General features: G+C 43.5%; 1 protein-coding gene across 15 annotated transcripts in view; it reads left to right on the top strand.

The window, feature by feature from the left end:
• The first annotated feature begins 183 nt into the window (after positions 1 to 183).
• LOC104328495 (zinc finger protein 532) overlaps positions 184 to 21,715 on the top strand; it is a 51,393-nt gene continuing 29,861 nt past the window's right edge. Inside the window, exons 1-4 of one of the 15 annotated variants that reach the window (XM_075446227.1) lie at positions 184 to 263; positions 988 to 1,123; positions 8,972 to 9,066; positions 15,067 to 17,426. In XM_075446227.1, coding sequence (XP_075302342.1) covers positions 15,087 to 17,426 — 2,340 coding nt within the window. In that variant the 5' untranslated portion in view covers positions 184 to 263; positions 988 to 1,123; positions 8,972 to 9,066; positions 15,067 to 15,086. Of the gene's footprint in view, positions 264 to 647; positions 664 to 912; positions 1,124 to 1,187; positions 1,249 to 1,659; positions 1,824 to 2,051; positions 2,190 to 8,971; positions 9,067 to 9,808; positions 9,852 to 12,573; positions 12,847 to 15,066; positions 17,427 to 21,715 lie in introns of those variants that run through there. The other 14 variants (XM_075446229.1, XM_075446228.1, XM_075446238.1 and 11 more) reach the window with 14 other exon arrangements.

Below are 21,715 nucleotides of genomic sequence, written 5' to 3'. Positions count from 1 at the left end.
GGCAGCGACAGCGCTCCCCGCCCCCGGCACGCTCCAGGGAGCCGTTTCACACGGAATCGCACGGGAGCGTCTCCCCCATCTGTGCGAGCCGAGGCACCCCCACCCCCGCCTTCTCCTCAGTCCCGCAGAGCCTCCCTGCCATTATGTTCCACCGTCTCCCGGCCAGGCCGCTCCGCGGGCGGCCGAGGCAGCGCGGACCTTAGCCGTGCCCGCCTGAGGCCGCCGGCCAGAGCCGCCGCGCCCGGGCGGCGGGGCCGCAGCAGGTGTGTTTGCGCGGGGGTGCGGAGGTTGCATGCGGTGGGGGTCGGCTTCCCCCCGGCCCGGCTCCCGGCGCCCGCCTCGCCTGCGCGCAGGCCCCGCCGCGCTGCGGGCAGCCTGCGGCGGAGCGGCCTGCCGGGCCTGCTCGGCTCGGGGCCGCGGCGCTGCCAGGGCGGCGGCTGCCGGAGCCCCGCGGCCATCCGAGCGCCGGGGCCGCCGGCTTCGGGCCGGGGAGGCGCGGCGGGGGGGGGGGCGGGGCAGGGGTCGCTCGGACGCGGCCGTCCCGCCGCCTCACACCCCCCCCCCCCCTTCCCCACCCGGCCGCTGTCCCCCGCCGGCGGAGGGGCCGCGGCCTCCCCTCCCCTGGCGTTGCTCCGGCCCGGGGGTCGGCAGGGCCCGGCTCGGGTAGGGCCGACCCCGGGCCGGGGAGCGAGCGGGCCCGGCGAGGGGGCGCGGGCGGCGCGCCGAGGGGAGGGGGCCGCGGTCCGCCCGCGAGGTGCCCGGGGCCGCGGCGGCCCGCAGAGGCGGGAGCGGCCCGCCCGGGCTGAGGGGCTGAGGGAGGGCCGGTCGCGGCCGCCCGTGCGGGGCAGACGGGGCCGAGGCGGCGGAAGAAGGTGGTCGTTTTCCCCCGAATGGGGTGGGGGTGAGGGATGCGGGGAAGGTGCCAGGCCCCAGCCCTCCGCAGGGGAAGGGGGGGTGCAGGGTCGTGCCCGAGACCTCTGCTGCCAGTTACAGGTGCGGCCCGGAGCGCAGAGGGGCCGGTGGCGTGGAGGAGAGCCTGGCCGAGGAGCCATCTGACGGCGGCTCCCCCGAGGATGGGGCTTGGCGCGTAGGCGGAGGTAGTGGCCGGCTTGGCCAGTGCAGGGTGAGTAACCAAGAGAGGAGCGGGGTGCAGCGCGTCCGGACCTGGGGTGCCCGGCAGCTGCGCAGGACGAAGGCCCTGGGTGGCGGAGGGGCAGCGGGCCAGGAGCGCGGCTGCCATGGGCAGAGGTGGGTGCGGAGCTCTCCTCCGCAGGGACCTGGGCACCGCGGGGACCCGTGACCTCGATGGGGCATCGCCCCCGGGGACGCGGGGCCGAGCGGCCGGCCGCAGCCGCGTCCCGGCCTCCCCCGCCGGTGCGGGCGCGGGGGGGCGGCCCGGCGCGGGTCTGCAGCCCGCTGCTGCCGGCGCCTCCCTGCAGGACAGCCGGACGGCCCAAAGGCGAGAGACAAACACGCCCGCCCGGCGGCCCGCAGGCCCCCGGCTGCGGCTTGGCGGCGGGGAGGGCGGCGGCGGGCGGGCAGCGCCGCAGGGCTGCGCGGAGCCCGGCAGATGCCACCCGGGCGGCCCCGGGCGCGGGGAGGGCGGGCGGGAGCGGCCGTGGGCATGAGGGGGCCGGCGCGGCGGGGCCCCCGGCACCGCGGGGAGCGGAGCGGGGAGCGGCCCCGGGTCAGCGGGCCGCCGGCCGCCGCGGCCGAGCCTGCCCGGTGCCGCAGGAGAGAGCGGCGAGGGGCTTGGCTGCGGTCTCTTTGTTAGCTGCGGCCAGGCGGGCGCGCACCGGCGGCTCTCGGCCGGGTTGCGGGAGGTAAGTGGGGGAGGAGAGGCAGGGAGCGTGCGGGGGGCTCTGGGGAGCGAGGGGGCTGCGCGGGCCGGGCAGGAGGGGAGCCGGGGGACAGGGCTGCCGCCGGCCCCGCCGCCGCAGGAGAGAGAGCCCCCGCGCTTCCCAGGGACTTGTTGGCAACTCGGCGAGGGTTGCCATAGCTTTTTATGTAGGGTGACCAGAACCGGCTGGAACTGGTTTGAGGCAGATCAGCTCCTGAGCACAATGCAGTCACTGAGCTGCTACACTGGGATAGCTTCCTCCCTTCATGGCAGCCAAAAGCAGAGGAGCTTGCAGAAAGATACCATCCCAAAACAGTATGTGAATGCACACTTTAGACACACAGCACTGGTATGTGGCTAATATAGTCATAAAGGATTCTGTATGTAAATGTACATATTTGCAGTAACTGAGATTACTTTGGCTTTTCGTGCCTTTTTATGCTTAAGGAATGGGCAAGAGCTGAAATTTATGACCCTTATTAAAATATTTTTGCTTTGCAAGGGTGGGACACTGGTTATGCAGTCTATTTTAAAGCTAAACTAAATAAAATGGATGGAATGATTTGTAATTGTAGTTATGCTTGTGACTGAAGAATGCTGCTGTGCATGCTGTTTTATTTACAGGGTGCTGTCTTGCGGTTGTCTTTAGGAGATGGTAAGGGGGGGGGTGCTGTGCCTTTCTTTAAGGCCAAAAGGAAACAAGGTTGTTGTAGAATTGTGCATAAAAGCATTGCAAAGATGCTGTAAGGCATACTCGTTTTTCCCTTCCCCCCCCCTTGTAGGCCTATTGATTGGGGCTGCCTTTAACCCTTTCGTATTTGCAGAGGTAATGCATCTGTGGCAGTAACTGAGTGTTGGCTAAAAAAAAAATCTTTCAAAGGTCAAGGTTCACAGGTGAGATGTGGTGTTTTGGGCGTGAATATATCAGTAGCATGAAGGTACATGTATGTGAAAAGTAAATCTGGCTCCTGATTGCACGCTGGGCACGTTAGGAAGGAGACAATTGTTTAAGTGTTACCAAAAGAAATGCTATTAACGTCCTCCAGTTTTAATAGGATTAAAGCTCTTATTTGTAACGACTTACTGGTATTTTAGCTAAATACAGCATTATCACTGAAATATCTTATATCCGGATATACGTTTTTTCACAGTGCAGTGATAGGGAATAGGCCTCTGAGTGACAGTCATAAAGTGTGGACCACATGGCAGTGAACTGTTCTGTGTTGTATTACAGCGTTGCACATTCAGAATTTTCTGTCTGATTATTTAAAGGTTGGTTGTTTGGCCGTATCTGAGTAACCCAATGCTTAATTCTGAATTAAGGTCTTTGGTGTTAAACACGTACTTGATATAGCCTACGTAGGAAAAAAAACGTATAAAATAAACAGTATGAATGGTGTTTCTTAAACTGTTGTAACGCAGGGGGGATTTTGCAGCAGCCAAGTAGAGAGATGCATTTTAGAGGTTTGATGGAGCTCCAGTGGGTTATTAGTGGCATGAATTACAATATTGTGCAGTAATGAAATAAGGATGGGAAACCGGATGGGCAGTGCATCGGCTCCTGAGGGATGACTACTTTTAACTCAAAGCAGTAGATAATGGATAGGATTTTTTTTTTCTCATCTAAAAAATAAACGTATACCTAGATTGGAGCTGTCATTTGTATCTTGTAGTGAAAGCTGAAGGATTCAGAGAGAGGGAGAGGGGGAGAGAGAAGAAAGCAGTAATGCATATAGCAAAGGGAAGAACAAAGGCTGTTAGAGCTTACACATTGGAACACTAAACATTTTGCCTTGGGGATTCTTTTGCTAGAACTGTTACTTCCTATAACAGGAAATCATCAACTCCAGAATTTTACCCAGTATGATTTTTTAAAAAATGTGACCAGTCCTGGCTGGTTTGGTAGTCTACAATCAAGATAAATATGGAGGCAAAACGTTGAAATGTTCTGTTCTAGTGTGAAATGGAGGTCTTTTCCTCTGTGCTCAGGAGAATAAAGTAGACAGTCTTAAAAGCCTTGAGAGGTTGTGGATATTGGGTAAGCTGTATGGTGGCTGATGATAGGCAGGGTGCCTGCAGCAGAGAGTTGACAATACAGGGGAACCTTTTTATTTCTGACTGCAGCGGATTGCATAAGGTATTTAGATATTAACTGGAGAAAAGTGAAAATGGCATGCGAATGTTTGGCCTGAAATTACGGGTTTGTGGTTTTTAAGGCAGCTACAACGTGTTGTTTCTCAGATTTGATAGGGCAGTAAATAGCTTGTGTGGTGAAGCAAAATGTGTGGTGAAGCAAAATGCCTGACAGATCACTGTGCTGATTTCTGTTCATGTTTTTCGTAATTTGGATGCAGAGGTTCTATATACGGTTATAGACATCTGTAGCAAATTATGCTTGCAAACATGGATTCTTGATGGGAATAATATCTATTGCTGATGATGATGCATGTTCTTTTCCAAGTGTCAGCTAAAATTTGTATGTTACGAGAGCACCTTTCAGATATTTTTCTCTCTCTTGCCAGAATAGCAGTTTTACAATTTTAAGTTCTTGGAATTGTCACAACATTCGATGTATCTGTTTTGTTTCTATTTTTGAACGTGAACGGTACTATGAATTTTTTTATTTGTAGCAAAGGAGGTTTTGAATTTGCAGGGATTTTTGTAGGCTGTAAGATGAGAAACCCAAGTAGATGCTGGAATCCTCAATGTTCTTGGCGAGTTTTGTTTTTTTAGTCTAATAATATTTATAAATGCTCTTCACCAAGAGATTTTGATTTTGCACGTAGGGCAGCTTTCCAGCAGAAAATGCTGCTTAATGCTGGAGGGTTGGTCCTCTGTATCAGCAGTCATGATCTCATTTTGCCTTCAGGCTTGTCTCCGGTATTTGATCTAGAGAATAAGGGTAATAGTTTATCAAGTTCCAAGCCTCTTCTGAATGAATGATCTAACTTTGGTTTTCTTAGAAGTATGAATGTGTGTTAAAATATAAATGTGCATAGAGATTGCTAAGAATATATGTTTTAAAAAAACCCAAAACCTGACCCTAATGTTTTACGGCCTGTTTGCTGCTAGTGTCGCACAGGCAGGCCCTGCGTGACATGCAGTGTTCTCACCAAGATTGTCTGCAGCCGCTTCACGCTGATGTGGAGCAAGAATTGCCGTCCGCTTAAAAAAGAAGTACATTAAAGGAAACAGGCAGGAAGCAAGTGCCATTTAGAAAGGGATTCAAATTTGCTTTACATTGGGAATGTCAAAATTCTGTTAGTTATTGTTGTACATCCGAATTATTTACGTGTTACCGTCCCAGCCCACTTTACATTCAGAAGTGCAAAATTAAGCCATTTTTAGATTTCATTTTGAAGTAGAGTGCGAGAAGAATAGTACAGGGATTCATCTGCCTTTCATGAATTCATCACCATTTTAGGAGGAATTCAGGAAGTTGCAAGGCTCGAAACGTTAACTGGATCTCTTGGTAAATATAGATAGTTTTCATTTGGCTAGCTGTAGATAGAGATGGTCTCTTCAGCTCCATGTGTCGTGGAAAAGGAGATACCTTGCCCATGTGTTGAAATATCGCTGTTCTTTTTGCCAGCCAAAGGCTGATGATAGTGAACTTTGAACCAGTTGCATGTGGTACTCTTGAAACTGTGCGACAGGTAGTTCAGTGGTGGTGACAGAAGAGGAGATGGACGTACCTCGGAAGATACCCTGCTCTTTCCCTTCCTGTTTTCTTCTACCCAAAGAGAACTTTAGATGCCCATTTTGAAAAAAAAAAATAAAGTCCAAAAGTGGAGGAGTTAGACTACAAGATAAGGCTTTGAAGGAGTTGTAAGCAACAAGTAATTCTATTTTGGCTGTCAAAAAAACCTTGTTGAACTTTGCTTAATAAAACAAAAATTCTCAAGAACTGCGTTACTTAATTATACCTATGGCAGGGAAAAGGGCTCGTCTTTTAACAGATTAGATAAGAAGGATCCATAATCAGGTGCAGGATGTAGTAGAAAAGAGGATAAAGACAATTACCCGCTCCTCTATAATCAATTATAAGGATGGATACGTTATGAAAATGGTGGTAACATGCTTACAGTTGTAAAACAACTCAGGCTCCTTTTGGGAGTATCTTTCTTGTTGGTTTGACATGGCTTGGTAATCCATAGTTGCAAAACTTGGCTAAGCAATAAGCAGAAGCAGCCCTTTGCCATACCTCACATTAAAGACCAAACAAGAGACTCCTCTGCAGAGGTCTTTTATTCCTAAGGCTCTAAACTTGAACCCACGGGCAAACCGATTGGAAAAAGCTTTGCCTGTATGAATGAACAGCAAACAAGGCAACATAAAGTCTCAAGCTTTAGTCTGGCTGCAACTGCATCTGCATTCTGTACGTGGAGATAAGTATCATCCTCGTGGCCTCTGGGGACTCCCAAATTATGTTGTTTACCAGGAAAAGGCAGTGTGCATACGCGTGCAGTGTAGGTCTGTATCTGTGCCAGGTCACAGCAACACACCATGAACATCATGCAAGTGCCGTCCAGTATCTTTGTGATTTTTTTTTCCGTTACTTCCATCTTCTGCCATCCCAAATGTAATTTGCTGCCATTGCTTTCATTCCCGGTGTGTGTGATTTTGAACTTGGAAAATTTTTATGGAAGACACTCCTGAATTGAAAAGTTTAAGATACTGTAAACTATTACAACCAAACTGCGCTTTTGTTCAAATCAACAGAATACATTTGGTAATGCATTGACTTCAGTGGTTTTATTGCTTGTTTGTTTTCAGCATTTGCTAGTTTCAAACAACTCTTGCAGCCAGTGTGTGGATTAACAGGCTTCTGTGGCATTCTAGAACTAGATGAATAAAAGTAGGAGTGGAGGAATGGGTTAGTTAAATATTTTTTTTAATCACTTTGTAAATATTTTAGCAACTATTCTAAAATTACGTTGTCTTTTTATGTATAATACTCAAGAATATTTTGGATTAGTAGTTTCGAGAAAGTTGGCATGCAAGTTCTTTTCCTCCTTATGGCAGCCAGATTTGTTTATAGCATCTTAATTGTATAGCTCGCGTGAAAGTGGATCAAAGTCAAATGTCAACTGGTGCTGTCTGCTGTGGAAGCAGGCTGCAGAGACAGCCTTGTAAATCACAACCACTAGCTGAGCTTCGAGTAGCTCCTGACCCTGTCCCAGTTCCAAAGTGTTCCACCTGCCCATGGCATGAGCTGGGACTGTGCTCTGGATCGGCAGTGTGTGCAGTGATTTGATAAGCTTCCAGAGGTTGCTTCCGTTTAATGGTGTGCTCTGAAAACACATTTAGATACTGTCAGAAGTGGGTGGTAAGGCAAGTGAATGTTGCTCTCTCCAACCACCTGAAAGGAGGTTGTAGTGAGGCAGGTGTTGGTCTCTTCTCCCAGGTAACTAGCGATAGGATGAGAGGCAGTGGCCTAAAGTTGCGTCAGGAGAGGTTTAGATTAGATATTAGGAAAAATTTCTTCACTGAAAGAGTGGTCGGGCATTGGAGCAGGCTGCCCAGGGAGGCTGTGGAGTCCCCATCCCTGGAGGTGTTTAAAAAACGTGTGGATGTGGCACTTCAGGATACGGTTTAGTAGGAATGGTGTTGTTGGGTGGATGGTTGGACTCAATGATCTCAGAGGTCTTCTCCAACCTATGATTCTATGATTCTAATGTGACTAGGTCTGAATGTTAATTATTGGTTTAAATCCTTTTTACAGTGAGGGTGGTGAAACACTGGAACCTGTTACCTTGAGAGGTTTTGGGGTCTCCATCTTTGGAAATAAGCAAAACCCGACAGGACAGCATCCTGAGGGTCCTACTGTAGTTGACCCTGCTTTGGGCAGAGAAGTTGGAGTTCCAGAGATCCCTTTCAACTTCAGCTATTCTGAGATTCTGTGAAATGCCTGTTGAAAACTTTTTTGGGGCTAGTAAAGAATAAACCTTGAAATTCTTTTGAAACTGTCAACAGCAAGGTTACTGCATTGAGTTTAAAAAAAAAAGGCTAAAAATTTTAATACTGGGCAAAATTTCAAATACTAGGCTAATACCCTCCAGAGCTTCTTTTGAGAGGGAGGAGGGAGGAGTAAAAGTGGTAGAATGTTCTCTTAGAAAACCAGAAATGCACATTCAGATTTCCGTTACTCATTGAGGCTCATGCTTGGAGGCGAATTGGATTTTCCTTTTTTGTTTTTTTTTTCTAAAGGCAGATAGATGCGGTGTATAATGTTGAAATACCAGATTGCTTGGTATAAATGTTAACTGTAAAAACACCCCATACTTCACAACGGTGTTTGCGTAAGGACTGCCATGACCTTATTGATACTATGGATGGTAAATGAGACCTTTATCCTAAGAAATGAAAATGCTGCCAATTATAAAAGTTACATTTCCAGAAGCAGGAATCTGTCTGCGTTTTGCAACAGTAACAAGTCATGGGACCTCTGATAAGCGAAAAGGAACCTGTATTTTACGTGCATATGATTGGTGTTGCTGATTGTGGTTAAAGTGGCCTCTCGCATATCCTGTTTGCCCGCTGAGTATTTCAAACCACACCAAGTTGTGATTTGAGATGTGGTTCTCACTTCCTGAAGAAGGTTTGGTGGTTGAATTAGCATATTGCTTTTGTCTTTCTTTCAGATACTTAGCTTTGAAGTAAATAATCAGAAGTTAGTTATAATTACTAATGTATGTTGAATAACTAATGAACTGCTCATAATCTGTGTGTTAGGCTGATGTTTGCCTAATGTTAGGATATACATTACTGTAATTCTGATTGAATCACTTAAGTCTTCTCTACCTGATGAAATTTTTTGGTATAACAATACAGAAATTAAACAAACAAACAAAAAGAGCTTTTACACGTATTACTCCCTGTGTAAGCATTTTGTTCCAGAATGAGCATGATGTTATTTAGGCATCATTACTGGTGTTTGGAAGTGGAGTAATTATACCAGATTATCAGAATTTTGTCCTGGAATAGTGTGTCTAACTGGGAATTTATACCAGTCTAACTATAACAGAATAATTATTACATATGGTTATGCTAAAAGTATTCTTGCAGAATTAAGACATTGCCATGTGCTAGACACTGAAATGTTGTGTCTCAATGCTCTTGTTTTCACAGCACTGAAAAGAACGCTGGTTTTCTTTGAAGAACGTATGAAAGAAAAGGTCTCTGCTCTAAAGAGTGAACAGTCCACAACCGTACGTAGTACAGAGGTAAAAACTGTCAGAAGAGTTTAGGGAAGTTAAAGGAATGTAGTCACAAGAACATGAATGCCAGAGGTGGACGAAAATGAAAGTTGGGGTTTTTTTCCTGTTCCCTTAAATAATAAAAGGGCTTGCTACTGAGGGAAGCTTGAGTTGCATTGTTGTTTCAACAAGAGTGTGGAGTTACATATTGTAAGTGTAGACAGTTACGTGGGATTTGAAGGCAGAAGGTAGGAATTTAAATTTAATGTGGTAGAAAAGACAGGGCTCGTACAGACAGCTAAAGCAGTTGCGTAGTCACCAGACTTGTGGATGAGCAGTGAAGATTTGGATCAGCTGGAGGGTGAGTGTCAAGGAGGAAAAGTTTTTCAGTTCTTTAAAGGTTAATGATGAAATAAAGAATAAAAACTGAGCATGTAAGACCGTGCTTGTGATCCAGAAACAATAGTTAGAAGCCTTCATGCATAAAGAATATTAATTGGGAAAGTATTGGAAAGGGAGGAGGGTTATTTGTCATTGCTAGGCCTGGAAAACTTGAAGTTGTTCTTGTACCTGACAGACATCAGTCAGAGTTTTAAGTGGTTTGGAGATACGATCTGTCTGGGAGCTGCCAGATAACAGATTCTGTTTTCTTGTCTTCATTAGGCAGCTGAACTTCTCCAAAACGGATCTGGTTTGGTACCTTCTAGTTTCAGCAGCAATTTGTAGGCAGCTTGGTCTTTCTTGTGGAGAATACTGTGCCCCATCTGCAGCCGTCCTAAAGCCCAAGCCACAAGATAAATCATATTTAGAAAGTGAGAAAAAAATGTTTCCTTTTGTGTGTTTCTCTGCTACCCCTGCCTTGGCAAGAGTACATGGAAGGGTTGGTTGGTTTGGTTTTCCTCATATGGCTAGAGTCACTCCACCTGGAATGGGTATGGATGCAGAGCCTGAGGAGGAGTGACAGAAATTCCATGTAGTAAAACAAAACTGCCTTTGTTGATCCTTCAGAAGCAGCTGTTTACTTCCATGCCCTCATATTTCTTTGGTTGATGTTTGCGTCATTGCGTATTTGAGCCTTCATCACATCTACACAAATAGTTGCTGTAAGCAAGCAGTATTTCACCATGCTCTCTGGAATCCCTGATAATAGGGCAGAAGCTCCCAGATCTGCTACATCTTGCAGATGTTTTCCCCCTTTTCTGGAGATCAGCCTTTTAAAATCTTTGAATACATCCTTAGGCGTTCCATCTTAACAGGCAGGATATGAAGGCCACAAAAGATTTACAAGAATTTAACTATTTCTCATGGGTGTAGCATCAAATTCTTGTCCTGCTTGCTTCTTCCACTGTCAGTAGAGAGTTCTCGTGGACTGGTTCGTGTTTTAACATAATTGCCCGAGTGAGTGCTTCACTGGAATGTGTTATCAGATGAACCAGAGTATAAAGGCTAACTGAGACAAGACAGTGGAACAGTCAAGGGGTATCTTCCTTTGGCTAAAACCTGTGCCGTTTTCTTCATGCTGTTCATAGGAAGCGCTTATTTAAGGAGACGCACTTCCAAAGAAAGGAGAATGTAGAAAGTCATGCATATGCATGCTTTGAACAAAGCATGAATGCAAACAAAACAATCTTGGTTTATCCTCCAGAACTTAATTCACACCCTGTGTTTCAGTACAATACTGATGCACACATAGGGGTGCACGTTGTCACCAAGGAGGTTAATGGAAACCATGAAGTAAATATATTCAGAGTCTGTTATCTTAAGTTTTTAAGACTCGCTGGTATCTTCCCAGCAGTCCTATCACCCACCATGAAAAAAACAGAACCCAGAAGCATTGTACCTCTCTGCTCCATGGCTTTCTATGTGTCATGCCTATTGGCCATATCCAGAATATTTTTTCCTTTTTACTTACTTTTACCATTGAATAATCGGTAAGCAAAGTAAGGGTTGAATTTTTAAAGAAAGTGATTTCCTTTAATAACTTTACTCAAGTAAACCCTAAGGACTACAAATCTTAGGACAAAATAGGGTGATAGGCTTTTCCTGGTGTACTCCTGGTAAATGTCAGCAGACAGCCAGGTGAAGAGGCAGGAAATGGAATGAGTCCACGGGAAGGAAAAGCAATGTTACGAAGGGAGTCTGTCGTCTGAAGATTAAATAGTGCTTTGGACAGAGTCAGTAAATCTAAGAACTGACTCTTTATATAAGAATACCCACAAAATTGGGGCATTTAGTTTATTGTATATCCATTGTTCTTCATAATAAATGCTTCAAGTTAGCATTCCCCTGTTTTGAGGCGAATTCTGTTTCTATTACTTAGAAACTAAAAAGTAAGAAAAAGTTATTTCATACAAAGATGTTTGAGGTAGTGGGGGTCTTGCAGGTGGTTGCTGTAAATATGTTTTTGTTTCTTCTGAGGAATGTGTTCTTGATTACACACACACCTTGTGGACTGTTGAGCTGGAGATCAGCTTAATGGCAGCCCTCTGCTGGTAGGTTTTTACACTTTTGTGTGTTTCAGTGGAGACTCGAGCTTTGCTGTCAGCACTTCAAAAGCTCTCAAAGAAATTCCAGTTCCTGGAAGATCACGATTTCCTCAGGAACCAGGGTCTTGCCTCATTTCCTGTTGTGAAGTATTTACAGGCATCATGTTGGCTCAGAGGAGGAATAGACTAATAGCTTGTCTGGCAGCTACGGTGTCAGTTGATCTTGATCCTGGATAAAAGGCAGAGCTTTATCCTTGAAGGAAGGAGTTATGGAAATGTTTTTGGAGAAGAAAAGAGAGGAATGTGGCGTAAGAGTTCTGGCAGTTGTGGTAGAAAGATAGTTTGTATACTGAATCTTAAAATGGTATACTAGAATGGTGAGGAAGAGATGAATAAAAAGTCCTGGTTACAACTTTTCTGACTTGTTTGTCAAGACTGGCCAAGTCTTTTGTGCTTTTTTTTTTAACTTGGGTTGCTTGAAAAGTTTGAAGAATGGGAGAGGTTCTTCATAAGGGCAGCAGTAATTCTGCATCCCCCATGTAGAAGAAACCATTCTGTTCTCGTGCTCTGGTAGAGCATGAGAGTTGTTCTGTCTGCATACGCTTGGAAGAAGCAAGTTTATGCGTTGTGCTCTCTGTGGATGAATTTACAATCTTCGGTCTGCAGACCACTGAATTCTTTTGAGATATTTTCCCATTTTAGAATTAGCCTAACCGAGTTTCCCAGTAAAGGACAAGTGTATCTCCTCTACTACTCAGTTTTGCTCTTAAACATACTTGGATAAAATACTGTGTAAGTGGGCCTTTACTTAATTTGTTGCTATTGTTAAATATTAATTAAACTCCACTATGTGTAATTAGAGGAAGTTTTAGATAGGAAGACTTCCTAGTTCTCTTGGGAGTGTGTATAACTGTAAAAAGAAACCTGTGGACAGATGTACAATCAGAGTGCAAGCAATTAGTATCTCGAATCATGAAAAACTGTGTTTAAGATAAGGCTTTGTTTGTGTGGTTTTACGTGTATTTGGTATGCTTTGGTCTCTAGAATCTTTCCCATTTAATTCTTGTAAGAACTTTCTTTGTAATTTTGGTATTATGTGTGTAATGTATTTCTGTATTTATTAGATAACTGTCTTTGTAATTGTGGCCATTTCACAGGATCTTGAAATACTTCAGGCAGAGGGTAGACTAAAATCCAGGCCTGCAGAACTGTGCATAAGTGTGATAATCATCTTGCTTTGGTGTAGGAAGGTGTCTGCTGCCACGTGTGCTGAACGCAATGGGTTAGCTTCCGATTGTACTGCAAGAGAGTTACTTGTCTGGTGTGTTTTCTTAAATCCTTGTGTTCATTTTATCCCAGTTACTAGTTTGAAATGCATGAGGGCTAGAAACTTGCTTTTGAATAAATGGATTTTAAGATTTTATAATTAAACAAATACACAATAAAACCAGAATGACCAGCATTATAAAACAATCTTATGTCTAATAAGCATAGATTATAACCATATGCTTCACAAAAGTAGTGAAGTCTTGATAATGAGCATTCACCACAACAGGCTACTATATAAAGTCCATTAAGTAAGGGAACTATGAATTAAGAGAGTAAATTCATCAGTTGCGATGGTTTACTCATATTTTCTAGAGAATCACACGCTGAGTTCCTCTACAGAAGGACTTGGTGTAGTGAGGAGTTAATAAGTTAGACAAAGCAACAAAACCATTATGTGGACCATGTAAACATTTTCCAAAACGATTATATATTTATTTGAGGGTATTATATGAAATCTCTTTGTGTATTCCAGTATCCTTGAGAAATTTGCCTCCGTTGTCTTTCTTAGATTCCATAATGACTTCCAGGTAGCCAGTGTTGATGAATACGTAAGTCTTAAAGATTTTTGTCAAGCAAAGGGGTAGTGCCATTTTAATAAACTGCATCTTTCTGAGGCACAGTTAGAGTGCTGTTCCTGTTGATACTGATGTGCATAAAAATACGTATTTAAAAGATACGCATTTTGATTAGTTTGTCTTGGCATTGTTACAGCTGAATACAACAGTCAGCAACTAGTTTCTCTCCAGAGCTCAAGAGAATGAGCTAAGAGGAGGAGGAGGAAGGGAGCTGCTGAAGGTGTAGGATGCATCTCCATTGGCCAGTAGCTTCCAGCAGACCTCCTGCCATGGGACATGTAGCTTCTTGCTTCTCTGAGCTAATATGAGGAGCTTGGAGAGCACTGTTGCTGTTAGTCACACCGTGGTTCTCTGATGGCCTACGTTAATTGATACTGGAGACAGAACAGTTGAGCTACCTAATAAGAATGTTTTCCAGTCTTCAGTGCCAATACAAAGGCAGGAGGACAGACAGGATGCTTCCTAAACGGGCACTTCCTAACAAGAGCACCTATTTGGTTAAGTATCTTTTCACATGGAATACTGACTTTGGCCTGATAACTACTGAACAATGAAAGTCTGTTAAAAACAGCTCTGTCACAACAATGCAAATCATATCTGTGCGTGGTTATGAAAGAGAATGAAAAAATGTCTGTCTGCGCTTTCTGTAACTGATTTTTGTAGATCTCTACAAGTAATTCTCCTGCACACTTCTGCATATTATTGAAACGCCTGTGCAAAACAGCAAACATCATAGTGGGATTGAAATCTAAAAGTATACTCAAAGTTAGTTTTTCTTTTTACACAGAATTTGTAAAGTTTCAGTTTTGAGTTATCTGTTTGGTTTGGGAATTGGAAGAAAAAAAACCAACAACAGAGGCCAGTGGCAGACTAAAAGTACAGGATCTGAAAAACATCTGTGAGAGGAAAGAAAACCCTAAAGATCTGGTGTTGGTTAGCCTAAAAAGGAGAAGATTGAAGGGATGTAATGATGTAGGAGTGAAGTGCTGTTGCAGAGAGGATAGGTGAATAGAACCACATGTAGTTCATTCACATTGCACTACAGAAGATTCAGATTATGTAGTAGGAAGCATATAGCAGTCAGAATTGCGAATGACTGGAATAAATTACGTTGATGATTGTAGAATCTCTGTTACGGGGGGGTCTTTAAAGTAGGTGAGATACATGTCAGGAGTAGTGTAGATACAGCAGATCCTTCAGTAGCGTTGCTGTAAAAAAGCATTGTGAGCGCTGGGAGACACTCATTCCATAATTCTCACAAAGCAGTTTGATTTATAGAAAACAGTGCAATGGTCTTAAACTGTTAGCAGAAACACATTTGTTACTATCTTCAAGAAGGCTCATCGGGTTGGTAGTGCAAATGTCAAGGAACATCTAGACTTAGGAGGAATTGCGAGTGCCTCACATTGTTTTCATTAATGCCTAGGTATCTTGCTGTAATCACAGTGTATGTGGGAGAGGGTGGGAAGGGGTGTAGGAGGGGGGACAGGAAGAAAATCACTGAAGAGAAATTTGTGCCTAGAATGAAATGACTAGGTTACAGTCTGTGAAGTTGGTAGATTGCTATAGCTCTTGGTGTAAGACTCTGCTATTAGAGCTTAAAATGCTGAGATGATGACTTTCTGCTTATTTTACAGATTTGCTTACAATCAAATACATGACCATGGGGGATATGAAGACCCCAGATTTCGATGACCTTCTTGCAGCCTTTGACATACCAGACATGGTTGATCCAAAAGCAGCTATTGAATCTGGACATGATGACCATGAAAGCCACATAAAACAAAATGCTCACACAGATGAAGATTCTCATGCCCCATCATCATCTGATGTTGGTGTGAGTGTCATTGTGAAAAATGTGCGTACTATTGATTCTTCCGAAGGAGTGGACAAAGATGGCCACCATTCCACAGGCAATGGCTTGCATAATGGCTTTCTAACGTCATCAGCTCTTGATAGTTACAGTAAAGATGAAGGGAAGTCGCTTAAAGATGATGGGTCAGCTTCTGAGACTACACTGAAGGATTCAGCTTTCAACCAGTTTAGCCCAATATCAAGTGCTGAAGAATTTGATGATGATGAAAAAATTGAGGTGGATGACCCTCCGGATAAAGAGGAGATGCGTGCAAATTTCAGAGCAAATGTCTTGGCAGGATCTGTATCTCAGCAGGAATATGACAAACTAAAGGCACTGGGAGGGGAGAACTTGATGAAATCTGGAATCCCAGTTTCAAGCAGTATAGATAAAAATAAAGTTGCTAAACGAGAGACAGAGACAAACTCGATGAATGTAAGTGTCTATGAGCCTTTCAAAGCTCGAAAAACAGAGGAGAAATTGCTGAAAGACAATTCTGAGAAGCTTCTTGAAAACAGGGTGCTTGATGGAAAACTGAGTGCTGAAAAAAGTGAAACAAATCTTGCCAGCATTTCACAGTCCAAAGCAAAGTCATCAGCAAAGCTTTCTTCATGCATTGCTGCAATTGCAGCACTGAGTGCTAAAAAGGCAGCTACAGATAATAGTAAAGATTTACAGTCTAATTCAGGAGAATCTTCTCCATTACCAAAAGACATGAGTGAAAGTCCCCGGGCTATTGAAAAATCACCTGAATCTCAGAGTCTCATTGATGGTGCTAAAAAGCCGTCTATCAAACCACCTGATAGTCCCAGAAGTGTGTCAAGTGAAAACAGTAGCAAAGGGTCTCCATCTTCTCCTGCAGGGTCAACACCAGCAATTCCTAAAGTTCGCATAAAAACCATCAAAACTTCTTCTGGGGAGATCAAGAGAACTGTTACTAGAGTGTTGCCAGAAGTTGATTTGGACTCTGGAAAAAAGCCAGAGCAGACTGCTTCTATGGTAACTTCCATGACATCTCTCCTGTCCTCTCCAACTTCTGCTGCTGTTCTTTCCTCTCCTCCTAGAGCTCCTCTCCAGTCCACTGTTGTCACCAATGCAGTTGCATCTGCAGAACTTGCACCAAAACAGGTCACTATCAAACCTGTGGCTACTGCCTTTCTCCCTGTTTCGGCAGTTAAAACAGCAGGTTCACAAGTGATAAATTTGAAGCTTGCTAACAACACTACAGTGAAAGCCACGGTAATATCTGCTGCTTCAGTGCAGAGTGCCAGTAGCGCCATCATAAAAGCTGCCAATGCTATACAGCAGCAGACTGTTGTGGTGCCAGCATCAAGCCTCGCCAGTGCTAAACTTGTGCCAAAGACAGTCCATCTTGCCAACCTTAATCTTCTGCCTCAAGGTGCTCAAACCACCTCTGAACTCCGCCAAGTGCTAACAAAACCTCAGCAACAAATAAAGCAGGCAATAATTTCTGCAGCAGCCTCACAGCCTTCTAAAAAAGTGTCTCGAGTCCAGGTAGTGTCATCTCTACAAAGTTCTGTAGTAGAAGCATTCAATAAGGTGCTGAGTAGTGTCAATCCTGTACCAGTTTACATTCCAAACCTTAGTCCCCCTGCAAATGCCGGAATAACATTACCGACACGAGGTTACAAGTGTTTGGAGTGTGGTGACTCATTTGCTCTTGAGAAGAGCCTGACCCAGCATTATGACAGGAGGAGTGTGCGAATTGAAGTGACGTGTAATCATTGTACGAAGAATTTAGTTTTCTACAATAAATGCAGTCTTCTTTCCCACGCTCGTGGACACAAGGAAAAAGGAGTTGTAATGCAGTGTTCACACTTGATTTTAAAACCAGTCCCAGCAGATCAAATGATAGCATCTCCTTCAAGCAATACTGCGGCATCTATGCTTCAAAGCCCTGTGGGAGCTGGCACGCATGCAGTAACAAAGATACAGTCTGGCATAACTGGGACGGTAATATCAGCCCCAGCAAGTACACCTGTCATTCCAGCTATGCCACTAGATGAAGATCCATCGAAACTCTGTAGACATAGTCTAAAGTGTTTGGAGTGTAATGAAGTTTTCCAAGATGAGACATCTCTTGCAACTCATTTCCAGCAGGCTGCAGACACAAGTGGACAAGTAGAGTATCACATGTTTAAATTCCAATGTTTCATCTCTAAGCCTAGGAGACTTTGGATGTGTTTTTAATTTCGTTTAGCTGTTAATTATCTGAACCTCCATGATTAAAAGTATAAATGAAAACCACAAAAAATCTTGCAAGCACTTACATAGTGATTGTCAACATTTTTCAAAGAGTTTTCTTAGAATTTTTTAGGCCCTAAAGTCTGAAATTCACACTGTATATTTTTGCTAAAATTTAGCATTAGCTTTCTTACAGCTGAACTTCATAATACTGAAATTAATAACGATCTTTGCTAAGAATTTTCCATGATTCTTTCTGTGCTTTGGAATTTGAGTATCCTGTGGAATCCACTTAATTGGCACCCTCATGAACAGCCCGCCTATTCAATCTTAATGATAGTTTTAAGTGATTCGTTCTTGATCTGTCTTCAGTTTTTATTATTTTCATATAGCACCGTAAGTGAACTAGGCATTCCTCTTCTCTACAGGGACACTAGGCAATGAAGAAATGGCACACTGATTCTGTTGAAAGGATATGCATGCATCTTCAGGTCTTGCTTAAGCAGCAGTGAGAAGTGGTGTTCACTAGCATGCATTTCTTGCTGTGTGGCCATTTGTTTATTTGTGTTGGTTTTCCTTTCCTCTTACGATTGCTAATGAGTTAGAATTACAAACCATTTTAAAATTCTTTACTAATGTACATGGCCTAATCTGAAAGAAGAACATTCAATAAAAATTAATATTAATCAGTGTGCGATGTATTTTATAATCCTGTAAGAGTTAAGATTGTTAATTAAGTGATACAGTTGGATTTCTGTTGGGGCGTGCCAATTAAAAGGGATTCTGGTGTGTTTCAGAACATTCAGTTGAGCTTGGTGTTGCAGCTTCTTGCTGTGTGGGAAGCTGAAAACCTACAAACATGCTCAGACTGATCAAGACAGGAATGCCCCAGGAATATTCCTGGGAATCGCACAGCGATGTACAGGATAAAGCTTTTTAAGTCCTGCAGTTAGGAAAAAATCCAGTAGTTACAGAAGCGCAGACAGGTTCCTGTCAGAATCTGTTTACCAAACTTCAGACCTATTCTGTGGCCACGAAGCAGTTACACTGCGCTCACCACTACAGATAGTAGTGTAAAGAGATTTGGATGTGGAAATGTCTGTATGGATTGTGTGGCTCTGTCTCAGCTCCTACTTTACTAACTGGATAGCGGACTTAGGCTGAAATTGCCTGGATTCCCAGTGAAATGAATGCCATGTGAGTGAATTTCTGTTTGTAAGATACTACAGATGTGCCTACCTAAAGCGAGTTGATTTAAGCTTTTTGTCAGAAGGAAGTTAGCAGAATGTGTTCCGTCCTTAGATCTTCCTGCAGTTTTGAACAGTATCTAATGGCTGACCATGATTATATTCTGCATCAGCTCTCAAGTTACTTAATACCCAGTAATTGTTTTTTAACTAACTCCTTTGCTGGTGCTTATTGGTGTTAGATTTATCTTTTTTTCCATAATAGGTCCATTAGTTACCATTTGGTGTGGTAAGATCCAGTAGTCCTTGTGAAAAACCGGTTGTTCTTGGTACTATAAAATCAAGCAATTAAGAAGGCACCAAGATAAAGCAAGTGGATGAGAGACAGACAAATGTACTGAGAATAGGTTGGGAGGATGAGGTAAGGATAAAGTTAAAAAAATAGGGAAGAACAAAGATAAAAAAGCGATGTACTCGCCTTCTGTGGGGGTCTTTTTGTGTACGGAGAGGTAAACTAAATGGATTTGTATAAACACCTTTTGCCCTTTCCTGCTACCTCTGGTGCTTTTCGCCCTGTTGCTGCCGAGTTTGCTCTCTATGCATCTCCTGTTAGATACAGTTTACTTTGGTGATTTACTACAGTAAAGCAATGGAGAGCTTCATAGAATGTCAAAATATAGCTGCAGTTAGGTGGAAAGATAAGTCTGGGTACACAGATACTGCTGTTCAGGGAGGAAGGCTGATGAAGGCACAGAAAGCAGTCAGCATCGCCTACTGTCTGTCAATGTGTTCGTGTCTCTTGTTGGAAACGTGCTGTCTTTCAAGAGCTGATGTATGAACAAGGCCCTAATACCTACTTACTAGGCCATGGATTTCCAGGTTGGTTTTTTTTACAAAAAAAAAAAAGTTGCTGGCACTGGACGAAAGCTATTTTCATGGTGTTCCATTTTAAAAGAGCACTCTTAATAAATGTAGTTTTAAATGTTGTTTGTTGAAATATATCCTCTCAAAAATTAATTAAATATTTTTCTTAGTCCTTTTCATAAGTCAAGCAGCAGCGTTCAATTCTGTGCTGGTTGTTTTTTACACTGTTTTATTACATACTGTAGTGTTGTAGCTATGCTGAAATGCCCAGCATGGTAACTGTTCAACTGAACAGTTGCTTTAGTGAGAGCAATACATGCTGCATTCTTTTTGTTATCTTTTTGACCATTTTTTGTTCCAAGCATTGCTGCAAGGGTAATGTTTGCTGAAGAAAGACTTTGTATAGGCGTTTATTAATAAATACTTTAGTACTTTATATGTTACCCCATGAAAAGCTTGTACAAGAAATACTCCCAACTTCTGTTTTCCTTATTAATGCTTGGCACTGGCTTTTCATTGTAAAACTACCATTATTTTGGGGGGAAGGGGACAGGAAAGTTAGATGGAATTGATATGTTAACTTTGGAAGGAAGGAAGAAACAATAAAAATAAACATTTAGATTTTGGAAACAAATAGGGAAAAAGTTACTATTTGCGGCTTACCATTCTTTCTAGTGCCCAACTAATTGCTCTTGAAATGGAAATTGTATACTGTTTTATGTTTTCAGTGAGTGTAAGCAGTAAGTAGCTGTTACTTCTTGTTCTCCTTAAACTCCCGTTACGAAGGTAGAATGTTTCTTATCAAATAAACAATAGTAAAACAGCCCTAGCAATTAAAAAATGTTCCCTATGAAGTTGTTACCTTTCTGTAATATTTTACTTCCATTAATATTCCTGTTAAAGGGAATGGAATCACTCACTGACAGGTTTCCTGGCTGCATGAAATCCTCGTCTACTTACCAGGGAAAAAAAAGCAGCAAACCTGAGCTAATTAATGTGCATCTTATTTACAGATACAGGTGTATAGCTCCCATGGAAACTACATAGCTCATTTCCCTTCATATTCATAGTTCTTGTGTATCTTTATTTTTAACCTCCACCATTTTTTCTTCTAACCCTTTTTTTCTGAAACTTTGACTTTAAATGCAGGCAGGTGATGATTTTCACAAACTGTGTTTTATTTTGGTATGGGTTGGAATGAGAGAGCTGGAAGTTAATACCACCTTAAGCCCAAAATAAAATGGTAAGCAAACATGGTGAATTTCAGAATTTCACGGTAGATTCTTCTTGTTCTACTGTAATCGGTTACAATTAAACATTTTACTGTACTCATCCAAAATAGCAAACCGGTGGCCTATGCATTTTGTGTCAGTTTGAGTTACTGGCATTACAGATGAACCTTGCAGGCTGCTTGTTGCAGAATCGGAGGCGTGCGCTTAGTTGGGGTTGGAAGGTACTATGCTGCCTCTGGGGTGTAGCATCCCAGTTTCCTTCTGTAGTGCTGCAGACGAAAGGCTTCGGAAGGACTATGAAAACCCCGTATGTTTCTATTATTGGGGTCAGAAGTTCTGTTTTGTTGTTTTCTTACATAATCAAATAATACTCCAGATTCCCCAGTGTAGTATTGCTGCTTATTAACACAGAAATGGCAAAAGATAAATTTTAGGAATGGTACTGAAGCCAGATAAACAGGGCAAGCACATTTTAAGCTGAGCTGTGGTTGGTCAGGAGTCTGCCTTTAAGCCTGAGCTTAAGACAAAGTTCACATCCCAGACCTGTTCTGGTCAGTGTGTCGTTCTGGCCATAGCTGTTTGGTCAGTTGAGGGCAAATACTTGGCATTCCAAAGCAAATATTTATATGTGTCCGCACACCATTTCAGACCTCCTGTGTCAGAAAGGCTGTAGTCTGGGTGTTAGCTCCAAATCCCCGCAGACAGCTCACCTCAGGCACAGCCTTCTCCAGAGGTAGTAAATGTGTCCATGCCGTCTGCTAATCTCTTAGGGCTGGCAGTAGTGCTGATGTTGAACTTGCATTTGAGTAATGGTAGATTTTCTTTGCTTGACTTCCTCTGTTTTAACGTTTTGCATTTTGCCATCTTGCTGTCGTCAGGACATTTGAGAACTGTGTTTGGTGGGAGACTGTGTTCAGACATCTCAGGCCACCGTGTTCACAAA

Source organism: Opisthocomus hoazin, chromosome W (genome assembly GCF_030867145.1).
Source record: "Opisthocomus hoazin isolate bOpiHoa1 chromosome W, bOpiHoa1.hap1, whole genome shotgun sequence".
Classification (NCBI taxonomy): domain Eukaryota; kingdom Metazoa; phylum Chordata; class Aves; order Opisthocomiformes; family Opisthocomidae; genus Opisthocomus; species Opisthocomus hoazin.
This window is presented reverse-complemented; position numbering and strand designations above follow the sequence as displayed.